General features: G+C 32.4%; 1 protein-coding gene across 7 annotated transcripts in view; it reads right to left on the bottom strand.

Moving 5' to 3' along the window:
• LOC108906144 (mucin-2-like) overlaps positions 1-12,836 on the bottom strand; it is a 67,659-nt gene that overhangs the window by 44,328 nt on the left and 10,495 nt on the right. For all 7 annotated transcript variants that reach the window (XM_018709329.1, XM_018709328.1, XM_018709332.1 and 4 more), the window contains exon 2: positions 11,529-11,688. In XM_018709329.1, the coding sequence (XP_018564845.1) occupies positions 11,529-11,600 (72 nt within the window). In that variant the 5' untranslated portion in view covers positions 11,601-11,688. The remainder of the gene's footprint in view (positions 1-11,528; positions 11,689-12,836) is intronic.

Here is a 12,836-nt window from a genome sequence, read left to right as displayed (position 1 = left end):
TGTTAAAGATTGCGACTGCATAAACTAACCAAGCAACTACCTGAAAGTGAAATTGACGCTTTTTTTATTTTCAAACTGCTTCCTACTTAGATCTGATGCAACTTACGTAATAATGTGGGAACGGATTTGAATATGACCTTTCTAAGAATCTCCACAAAACTGCACTTAATATTTATAGCAGCTTTTTTTCATATCAAAATTATAATATTATGTTAATGGGACTACTTTCAAATATTTAGTCATCGTTATAACTCCAATTTCTTGATCCATATATTAACATTTCCAAATAACACGTCAGGAAAAGATACATGTATCATTATAATTTATATAACTGCTAAATCCACATGTACTGTCTCATAAAAATGTCAGTTAAGTAAATCTGTTATTATGCAAAGCAAGTAACATCTCACGTTTGGAGTAAGAAAACGGAGAAAGTTATTAATTTTGATGTTTTATGGTAAAAGGAAAAGTTTCAACACATGTACGATGCATTAGCAAGAAATTAACACTTTACAAGTGACAAGTATTGTAAAACTACCTGTAATTTAATTTTTACACTTAAACAATGATAATTTTCTCTTATAATCGAATAAATCTATCGATTTATTCGATTCGAAGGACAGTTATGTCTCTGTGTGACATAAACACATTTTCATTGAAAAATGTTCAAATGTGTAGAAATTATAAACCTTAGAGTAAACATTCATCATAATCATGGGTTGAGGGAAGTTCATAGGATGGGACATGTATTTGTGTGAGTATTTATTGAAACATCGATTAAAAAAGTATAAAAAATGGCCCTAAAATGGATCCTTGCGGAACAATTGGTACGCGTACATTTCACAACATGTAGCTAATAGTCACAGTGAAGTTAATGTCCTCTTTATCGAAGTAATAAAAGGAAAATTACATTACTGATTGTTATTACACCACGCTAGGAATACTGAAGTTTCCTTACGAATAACCCATTAGAAACGTTACGTAACTATATCGAGGTAATTATTGAAACACGCTCGACCAACTTGCACATTCTGTGAATAAAATTTTTTTAATTAAGAAATCGGCCACGCATTCTATGACTTTTCCTCTCGTTATTGACAGGAATTGATTAAAACCACAATGTGAAACTATTATAACGACCTTTATAATCGACAGAATCCTGTTGTACTTCATTCTTTGATTGTAGTGGTAAATAATAACTTGCTTATTATAATATACATGGTGTCAAAGAAATAGTGTACTAGATTTCGGGAGATGATAGTATTGATCAAACTAATAAAAGTTCTTATGAAGATCTGCCCCTAAAACCTTAAGGATGTTTCAATCCTTTAAAAGGTGAAGAAACGGAATAATGTTCACTTATTTTTCGCAACAGCCATAAGGCGATGGTGATATTGGAAAAAGCCGTACCTATTCATGGGTTATAGTTTTTGTAAAGGTAAGAAGTTGACTATCACATTTTTTTTTATATAAGTAGAGACGGCATTTTAACATCAGATATGAAAAATTTGTATTATTTCTATCCGGTGGGCTAAAATAATTCCCTAAGTGACTTAAGATAAAATAAGCTAGGGCATCAACATTTAAGAAATACATATTTTATTGTTGACGCAGAGGAGCATCTTCCAAAAGGTAAGTCAAATCATTTTGTGGGAAGTTAAAATGTTGCTCCTCGCCCAATCCATAAAACCAAAAGTGATAAATGTCTGTGCTGGGTAAAATAAATGATTAAATTAATTTTTGTCCTAAAATCCCTGCCCACACGTTACTATTGAAGGATTCCCAATGACGGTTTTCCATTATGGTATGAGGATGGGTGTTATGAAAGTTGATGATATGAATTTTTGTCAAGCCTGCCTCATCAGTTGATAAAACGTTGTCCGAGAAACTTGGATTTTTAGCTAGTTTCTTCAAAATGCATCTACAATATCTGCATTTAATATCACAGAAACATTTTTGTGACACTGAACACTATCGCTCTATTGATATTTAGTGAAAACACAGTTTTCAACAGATACCGGATGAGAAACAAGATTTTTTTCTTGCGTCAAAATTTGCTGTACAAGATCCTGAGCCCGTTGGTAAAGACGCAATAGTAGCATATGAAGCGTGAGTAACAGTATTTGGGAACTGACATATTCCATCAAGCCTATTCTTCTAACTGATCTTCTTTTTTCTCTCTTCTTCATGCAAAATTCGTTCTCCTACAACTCCAAATTTATGCAGTTATAAAGTTGCCTATATGTATTTGGAATATATCATAATAAAATGAATAAAAACCATAAAATATTTTTTATACAGAAAATATTATAACTGATAATTCTGGTTGGTTTCTTCTTTTGTCTTCTTCTTCTTATATCTTTCTCTCTTCTTGTATCTTTCTATCTATCTACCATTCTATATTTCTATCTTTTTCTTCTTATGTGCTACGTCTTCTTCTATTTTTCTCTTTTTTTATCTTCTTCTTCTTATGTCTTTGTTTTCTGATGGCTGGTTTCTTCTTCTGTTTTCCTTTTCGTTTGTTTTCTTCTGTCTTCTTCTTCTCCTATCTTTCCTTTCTTCTGCCTTTTTCTTTTTCTATTTTTCTTTGTCTTCTTCAGTCTTTCTATTCTTCTATCTCTACCATTTCCTTTTGTCTTCCTTTTCTTTTACTTGTGCTTTTGTTCCACACAAACTAAATTGCACCTAATGAGGTGAGAGGCAACATATCTGGAACATCCTCACCACTTGGCACTGGCATCGATTAAAATCTGATATTTTAATAGAACACCGGCATTAATGAACTATTAATTCAAGCATAAGCTTATCCGTCCATCAGACAATGGTGTGGATATAATTTTACACGGTAAGTCGAAGGCCGACCGCTAAATGGCTTTTATTATAACAACCCGAGCCGGAGCAATTATGATAATGCGATAAATAAATAAAAATTATATCGGGTATAATAGCTGTGTACGTAAAACAAGTCCAGTTGCGAAAAATTGTTTCGTAAGAGATGGAGTGGTGCGGTAATTCTTATTCCTTGTGCAGCATTTAAATTGTTTGTTCGAGTGACAATTTAAATTCGTCCCAGAAGTAGGCCGCACCCATTTTTTTTCAATAAACAGTAGGTTGATACAATTCTAGATGAAAACGAGGAAGTTTGTGTTGATGGTAATAGCCAGTTAGATGTGATGTAAAAAATGAAGTAACCATGGATTTAAAAAATACTCGATTTTAGTCCAAATGATATAAAAAATACATGATATATTATTTTAAACGTTACCACAGAGTTTATCAATAATGAAGAGCGTGCAAAAATAAAAATAATTGAAAAAAGGGAAAAGAAATAATTGTTATCTTATACACACTAATTTCTTTCTCAAATGTTGGCATGAGTATATCGTCTTTTGTTTTTGAAATATAGAGTTTTTAATATATTTGACAATTTATGACAACTTTTTGGAGGTTAGGTTTTTGTACAGTATTTAAGCAAGCAAAATTATACTGAGCTAACTTGATCTAAATTACTTTCGTTCAAGGAAGTTATTCATGAAGTGTATCGCATATTTTTCAGGGTACCCTGTATATTAAGGGACATAAATTGACTTTTGACACAGTCATTGTGTTTTTTCAACAAGGGCATCATTTTTGTATAAAGTTATGCTTTACATTGTAATATTCGACATAATTGTAACAAACTTAAGTTCAAAAAAATCATCATTGGGTGCCATTTTTTGAAAAAATATGGCCAAAATTTTATTTTCAAAAATTATCTTTGACGTTAAGGAGAAAAATTATTATTACTTTTATGTTTTATAGTCCAATTAAATAAGCCATTAAATCGAAATTTTGGTCGACTTGCCTGAATTTTTGATATGAGTTAGTTTGAGGTATATTATAACAATAAGTGACAGTAATTTTGTATTCAACCCCCGGTCAAGGGTGAAAATAGATAAAACAAAGGAGTTTTTCAAGATAACTCGAAAGGGGCAAGGGCTAGAAAAAAAGTTTCTTATAAAAGTTGTAAAGGATACAATTCTACATAAAAATGGCATCTTGACTTTTTCTTGTACTATTAAAATTAATAGAGTTAGGGAGGCTAGAAATTCATCATCCTCCTTCATCTTCATCATCTAGTGGTTGGTCCTTTAAAAGTCCCATTGCACTGCGGCCTAATTAGGCCTATTGTGTGTCCCACTACTAGTCCTATTCAGCAAGTAGATTTGTCCTTTTTACAAAGTCCAAAAGCTTCCTTGCTGACACTTCTCTCAGCTCCTTGGGTTCCAAATAGTGTCTCCCAAGGAGCGCCATTCTGCTACGTGCAAATCCCGGGCACTCGCCCAGGATATGCAGAGAAGTTTCATCCGCCGATTCACATCCTCGGCAGACCGGACTGTCCACAAGCTTTAGTCTATGTAGATGTTTCTTAAAGTGACAGTGTCCCGTTATGAGTCCTGTCACTCTCCTGAGCCGGATTCTATTCAAGCTCAGTAACTCATTCGCTCTTCCATTCGAAGGATACTCCATAAGCTCCTTGGAATGGCTATGTCCTGGCCTTGAAGTCCAGTATTTCCTATGTTCTGTCTCTGTCCATTTGCCCATAGCCCGCCTGACCACACTGGGAGATGTGCCACAGAAGGGCTCCGGGCCAATGAACACTGTTTCGGATCCCTTCCTCGCAAGTTCATCCGCTTTCTCATTTCCACAAATGGCTTTGTGCCCTGGCACCCAACACAGTCTGACTGTATTGTTGGTGGCCAGTTCAGTTAGCATTTGTAAACAGTCCCACACCAGTTTTGAACTTACCTTGTGTGCGGCTAAAGCTTTAATTGCAGCTTGACTATCAGAGAATATATATATGAGTTTACGTCTATAACCTCTACGTACATTCTCTGCCAGACACGCCATTATTGCGAAGATTTCTGCTTGGAATACAGTAGGGAACTCCCCCAGACTGTAGCTTGCACTCCATCTGGGTCTGAGTCCATATATTCCTGCACCCGTCCCTCTGGTCATTTTGGAGCCATCTGTAAACCATACTAGGCTCCACCTTTCCAGGGTATTAAACCTTTCCTCCCACTCGCTTTGATCCTCTATTCGAGTCTCAAATGGCTGGTGGAAGTGAAACTTTGGAACCATCTTGTCGGATACCATCCCTAGAATTGGTTCCGACATAGATGTATCTTTGATCCTGGAGTGGGAACCACCCCTCCAGTCATTATTATTCCTGAGTCGATATGCTGCTGGCCGCGCTTCTCTCTCCACCACTATATGCTAGAAATTAAGAGAAGATTTAAGAAATTTAAAAAAAAATCATAACAAGCAGAAAAACGAATAAATTTTGTATTTTTTTCAATCTACTCTAAAAAATGTAAAGAGACACGTATTTTTTATCGGCGGATGAAATACACCCAAAGTTCGCCCCCAAAACAGTTTTTTCAAAATTTCTGGGGTTCTAATCAATATTTTGAAATGAAACAAAATGGAAATTACTTATGATAAAAAAACAAATATTTCGCAAGTGATTCCGTGATTGGGGGTTGCTACCCTTATTTTTTATTTCAGAGAAACAATATTTTTTATTTATGAAAAAATCATATTTACTCAGAAAGAATTAAAAATATGATTTATGTAAACAAATTGACAAAATTAAATTGACCTGTTTCGAAGTTTTCGTTAAAATCTCTGTTTAGGGGGGTGAACAACAAATTTGAAATTGTTATAACTTTCTTATTAAAAATTAAAAAATGTATTTCTCTAAAAAGAAAGTTTACATTTTTTAGAGCAGATTGAAAAAGAAAATTCATTCATTATTCTGCTTATGANGGCTAGAAGTTAAGGGAAGATTTCAGAAATTTAATTTTGTTAAATCATTAAAATTAACGATTAAAAATTTGATTTTTTGTTATAACTTTCTTATTAAAAATTAAAAAATATATCTATTTCTCTGAAAAGAAAGGTTACATTTTTTAGAGTAGATCGAAAAAAAAATACAAAATTTATTCATTATTCTGCTTATGATTTTTTAAATTTCTGATATCTTCCCTTAACTTTTAGCCTCCCTAACTCTGTTAATTTTAATAATACAAGAAAAAGTCAAGAGGCCATTTTTATGTAGAATTGTATACTTTACAACTTTTATACTTTTTTTCTAGCCTTTACCCGTTTTGAGTCATCTTGAAAAACCCCTTTGTTTTATCTTTTTTCACCCTTGGCCGGAGGTTGAACAAAAAATACGTCACTTATTGTTATAACATACCTCAAACTAACTCATATTAAAAATTCAGGTAAGTTGACCAAAATTTCGATTGAAAGGCTTATTTAATTGGACTATTATCCTTGAATTTGTAGTACTTTGTCCAAAACACCATTTATAAAATTTATGGTGAAAAAATATTTGGTAATAACACTTTTAGTTCTTCTAAAATTATATAAAAAAAAATTTTAGTTTATTGAAAAGGTTTATACGTGAGGAAACATAAAAATGAGTTTATTGTCACTAATGTTTCGAGACAGTATCAGCCTTCCTCAAGATTGATTATACTAAGATTTAAGATAACGTAGATATTGATTAAATTTGTCTATTTTCTTCAATAAAAACAGTTATATGCTTTGAGTCCATTGGAAACTAAGGTATATTTCTAAGCTTTCTAAATACCTAACTAATGACACTGATAAATAACTATATATTATTTAACATTGTTTGTAGAACTACTGAAGTTACATGTTAATTTAATTTATTAGACTTAATTGGCTGTAACATATTATTTAAAAGTTACAAGTATCCAATAAATGAGAATCAATCATTTTGTGTCATCTGGAATTTTATAGAAACTTACTTTTTAATTCAAATTGAATATGGGAAGCTGATACTTAGCATATATGTCATATGCTTTCTAAAAAGAAGTATTTAGATACGTGTATATACGTGCGTATTTAAAAATATGCAAAGAAATAAATTCAAAATGTTTACGATTAACTTTCTAAGATTTCTGACAAATTTAATTTTGCTAATCACAGTTTTCACGGTTATATTATCTTTCCTAACGTTTTGGAACCAGACTATGCACACCATTTAACTTCTATATATTCTTACATAATAATTGTGGACTCGAAATGCTTTTAGAGAGTATTTTTTGATGAAAGTGAAAGTAACGAGTTAAGATACTTCTAGGTTTGTGGTAAGTCTATAATTAGCTGATCGAATTTAATGGTCCAAATTTGATTTGCCCCAAGTCAGTCAATACTTACGGACAGCTACAATCACATAAGCTTGTTTTCACTTTTTTTTCGGTTATTTAGAAATTAAAAAAAAAAAAATTTCATTCATTCTTCGGCTCATCGCAATTATTAAATTTGTTCCAGAATTTAATAACATCGCATACCAGTTCCATCAAGCTGTATAGAAATAGTTCTATCAAATATAAGTGTGAAGAAGTGAAACATTATTTTTCGGTACCAAAATATTAAAAAAAGTGTGAAGAATACCTAGAAAGTACACTCGCAAAAATTTAATTGAAAAATACTTTGCCATGCCTCTGAAGCGTTTTGCTGACATTCACCGTAAATTAACGACTTACCAACAAGTTCATTATAGCCATACATATGTGCCACTTCGTAATAATTGACACTATGTATATTAAACATTTCTCTTCTCAATTTAAGTATAAAATTATAAAATTTTCCTATCCTCTTTCCCTTTCATCCAAAGACAATGTTTAATTTATTAGAAATTAATTCATAGGAATATTAAAATTTTTCACTATATATTACCATAAGAAAAATGCGGAGAAACCATTTTAACTTTTATATCAAAACGATGGCTTTATCATTAATGAACTATTTATAAATACAAAGCATATAAAATAACTTAATATTTTGTTTGTAGAAAGTTTGAAAATACTTAAAGTGGATCAAACAGACGTAGAAGGTGACTTTTACATGAAAAATGAATATATACGATATAAGTAAGCTATTTCTTGAATCATTGAATACTCGGAGAAAACATTATCCTGATACACTCAATGATATACGTTTTATGTCAATACTACACTATATTCAGTATTCTTCGATCAAAATTAATAGTTATTGTATATATGGGAAATTGCGTCAAATATACATATATGGAATCTGTCCGATAATTTAATTACCGATTTCGTCTACTTATTTAAATTTTTATAATTTAATACATTTTGTTTACTTACTTCAAAAAATAGAGCATAATAATTAACTTTTCAAGAGACGCAAGATTAAAACTTTATATAGATTAAAAATGTAGGGAAAATATTCATATTGTCCAGCTGCAATGGAAATATTAGTTGATTTTGTAATATCTGTTGGTTTTGTAGTTCAGTTTCTTTCGCATGTCTAATAATTCTAACAAAACCCTGTTCAAACAATACACTAATAGGTTATATATTTGTTTTTATATCAAATATAAACTTTCCACTGCTTGATTGATACTGATATCAATTATGGTTGCTATTGATTTTAAGAAATAACGTCAAGTAAAATGTGTCATTGGAAATACAATACTAGTTTTCTCAGTATATATTCACCTAATTTTATGAATTATTGCAATCCTGTTGTTCTTGTAAAATAAAACCTCTCATTTAAGGTGAAATTTATTTATTCTTTTTGTCCAGGCTAGAAGATATGTCCTTTTCATTTTAATCCAAAGAAATCAACTTTGTTTAACATCGGTTTGAAAACACAATAAAAAAATTGAGCAACAATGAGTTGCCTCGATTGCTTCATTTATCTGTGAAAATGACGAATGAAAAATCGATTTTAAAACCAAAATCTCTATCCTTGACTTACTAACATGTTTTTCTTCAGCACTGTTTTGTTTTAGCCCCTTGCCCAACTGTTATGCGAAAGAATAAAACATTCTTCAAATCCAAAGTGTGACGTAGATTGAACAAAAAATTGTCGTTGGAAAAAGGGAAGGTCAAACGAGATAAAACACCAACAACAAGGAAAACAAATCCGCGACAAAATTACTGTGATATTTAAAAAATAACATTGTAAGATTTACCACATCCTGTGCAATGAGTATGTTTTTGCATTAATAATGTTGGGAAATTGACCACGTTATTTGTCGAAAGTTGCGACGATTGGAACAAGTAAGGGGAATAGATAAAATAATGCGATTTTGCTTTTTTCACAAGTCATCTTTGTCGAAATTAAATTCTAGAGCATCTACTGATCGGTTACGGTTGAACTGATGCATTGTATATTTCAATATCTGCTCTAATTATGACATATGACAACTGTAGACTATTGCCGACACTAACAGAAATTACAAAATAATAGTAAGATTGAGTTAATAAATAAAAACGATCACTCTGACATTCTCTACTTAGATGCGCAGGCAGCTGAATACTTTCATTTGTTTTTTTCATAAATCTCCCGCCTATGTCAATCCAAGTAGGCGGGACAGATCACAATGGAACAACTAGTCATCCCGCGCATCTAAATATAGAAGAGATCGTAGATGCAGATATCTCTACACAATACCGCTGCTCATAATTGCAAGTGCAAGTCATGCATTTTCTGCTACAACACCTCATGGTGTTGCCGGTATTAAGGCTCATTTGTAAAATGAAAGTTGTTGATCATTAACTTGTACCGTAAGAAACAGCAGGAATAGGAAATCCCTGCAAAGAGGGGCAAAAAATGTAATTTGCGTTAATGTAAAAGTGGATGTTAGTTATGCATTATAATTATTGGATATTTCTGATAACGTAGGCGCGTTTATTACAAAACGGTGTGGTATCTTGCCTTTTATACAATATCTAGACGTTTCGCAATCAATTAAGAGTGTGTAGTCACACGAATGAAAAGAAACATCTTAGTTGATTATTGGGAAGGAATACAGTAAAAAAATGGCTTAAGTAAGTCTTAGCTATCTAAATAGTTATATTTAGTTATAACAGTGCCATAAAGAGAAGCAGATATAAATTGGGAAAAGTGTGGAAAATTTTATAATCCTAAAGTTGAATATGCTCAATGGTCATTTGATTTGACAATTTAGACATATTTTTCCACTGTTTTAAATTAAACTTTTCTTTGTTACCCTTTCAAGTAACATGTAAGCATTTTGTGTCATTTGTCGATATAAGGATGTTAACGAACTTCAAATATTTAAAGGGGTAAAAAGAAGCAAAAACTGAGTTAACTGATGTCACAAATTTGTATCGGAAGTTTGTGGTCATAAAGAAAAAAACTAATTAAAAATGTGTTTAAAACTGTTTTGGAATTGCTGAAAAACATGTATTTTATCGCGGTGAGTATTTACAAAAAATTCTGTAACACTTTTTACGGGTTTGTAGGTTTCTTATGAAGCCGGACTGTACTCGAAAGTCAGTTTGTAATACATTGTTGTAGTGATTGCTGTGCTGTTTTCCGAAACTACATTTATAGCCGTATTTCCAAGTTTTATTTTTAAAATGGCGCATTTATTTAGCAATCGCGAATATTATGTTCATAATTTATGGCGAAGCAAGCGCTGACTCCTGAGGCGTTTTCACTACGTCGAGGTTTTTGCGAATGGTTGCTTCAAGAATATGCAAGAAATCCTCAATTTACAGCGCAAATACTTGTTACAGATGAAGCATGTTTCAGTCCAAATTGTGTACGTAATGTCCAAAACACTCACCACTAGATTATCGAAAATCCACACGAAATACGTCGGGGTTCCTTTCAGCAACAGTTTTCAGTGAACATGTGGGCTGGTATCGTTAATGACACTTTAATAGATCCTTTTGAATTGCCTAAACGCTTAGACAGTGCTTCATCTCTAGATTTTTTGAAAAATCGCTTGCCGGACTTATTGGAAGACATGCCATTAAATGTTCGGCAAAATATGTCGTTACTGCATGACCGGGCCCCGCTCACTTTTTTCGGAGGGTGCGCGACTTTCTAAACATTACTTTTCCCGATCGCTGGATAGGCCGAGGCAGCCTAGTTAGATGACCGGCTGCGATATTTTTAACTTAACTGCATGTGTCAAAAGATTAATGTTATGTTTTTAATATTAATATATTTTCCTATATTTAGCAACTTAAGTCTTTATAACTTCAAGTTAGGTTATGTCTGTATTCATCTATCAAACAATTACTGCTAATTAGCTAACTGTTAAAACTTATTGAGAACCACTGTGCCTTACATGAAAAGTGGTGAATAGTTGTAGCCTTTGATAGCACGCCTTCTGCTTTTTGTCTGTTTTTTTGTAATGAACAGAAAAATTGCAAGTTCAGTGGGGTGGGTATGTGTTAAACCCAAATATACTAAAATGGACCATCAATGCAATAACAATGAATTAATGGATATGGTGATAAAGGATGGAACCGTGAGTTAACTGCACAATTTTATGTACAGCGATTTGTGTAAACACATAAACAGAGTCATCCGAGCTATCGATGGAGTCAGCGGTGGCAAAAATGTTTCTTTCTGACTGTGGTAAGTTGTGTAGGTATTAAAAAATAAGTGTTATTCTAGAAATATTTTTGCCAATTTAAATACATATACTAAAATTTACTTACAGGCGTTGTCCTCCTTTGTCCATCAACGTTCACTATGACGAAAAGAAGAAGGAATATATACAGAATCTTCATCTTGCACCCATACACATTAATCTAAAGGTTCTAAAGTCAAGTAACTACACTTCTGTTCTCACACATATGGAATTCTACTGTTAGTATCCTGGAAAAAAAAAGGACAAAATTAAAAACTAGGTAGTCGGTCATGAAAAAACATTGCATTAACAAAACTGATCGACAAAGAAGAAAATTTGCGCGTGTTTATCAAATGCAAAGAAACAAATTGTTTTAGATGAAAGCTTCCTAGAACCTACTTTCCGCTGCTTGTACTTAAAATCTTTACAATTGAACGTCAGTGCAATTGCCTTGAATTAATTTACATTTCAATTTATTCATATCAATAGGGAAAATCGTATTCATTGTAGACCTCAAACAACTTTAGTTCTATTTAAATTATTAGCACAATGCAAGTCCAATTCTACGCTGCATTATCAGTTTCGAAAAATTAGTCCGAGGATTTTTTACCCGGGTATTTATAAATCGACCTCCACTATGCAATACCAATAGATCATTTTGGAACAACATTCATTCACCTGCGCCGTAGCCGGTCGCAAATATGAAATAATTTTTTTCAATCGTAGCGGACCGGTCAGCTTTCTATTTCTTAACAGCACCGTGCGGAATACCAGAACTAGAAACAACGGTATTAAAGGCAAAGTCCGCCGCGGTTATTTACGAGATATATCGTTTAATTTTTACGGTTTCCATTTCATAACGCGCATATGCACCATTTGCTGCCGTCGGGCATTAGCTTTATTAATTAATTTTAATTGTGGTTGCGTAACTGGGGTAGTTATGTCGATTGGGTTGAATGTAGGCTGTTATTACGGCGATGTATTAATGCTTAAAGTTGACTATTTCCATGAAAATCAATAAAAAATGTCTAGATGTAGTAGTTTTTTTGTAATCGTCTTTCAAACACGCGGCTTCTATTTCTAAATATAGCAAATTTTTCAAATTCCCTACACGACTCCCTTTATTTAGGACCACTAAAATAGGTCATACTTCAAGGTTAGGTTTCTTGGGCAACAATAAAGTATTTTACTTTTATTTTTACCAATATCTTAAGGAAACCTTAAAAATAATTTGGTTTTTTTAATATGGTTTTATATTTTGGAGAAACGAAGGCGTTTTTGGAAGCCACTTTGGTTACAATAAAAAAGGTATATTCATTGTAAAAGGCAATATTCTTAACAAGTTTTATGTTTTAAGTAAAACATATTTCACTACCCCAAAAACTTGAAACGAAGT

This window comes from Anoplophora glabripennis, unplaced genomic scaffold (genome assembly GCF_000390285.2).
Source record: "Anoplophora glabripennis isolate ALB-LARVAE unplaced genomic scaffold, Agla_2.0 scaffold74, whole genome shotgun sequence".
Lineage (NCBI taxonomy): Eukaryota > Metazoa > Arthropoda > Insecta > Coleoptera > Cerambycidae > Anoplophora > Anoplophora glabripennis.
Note: the sequence above shows the minus strand (reverse complement) of the source record. Positions and strands in the feature narration are given on the sequence as shown.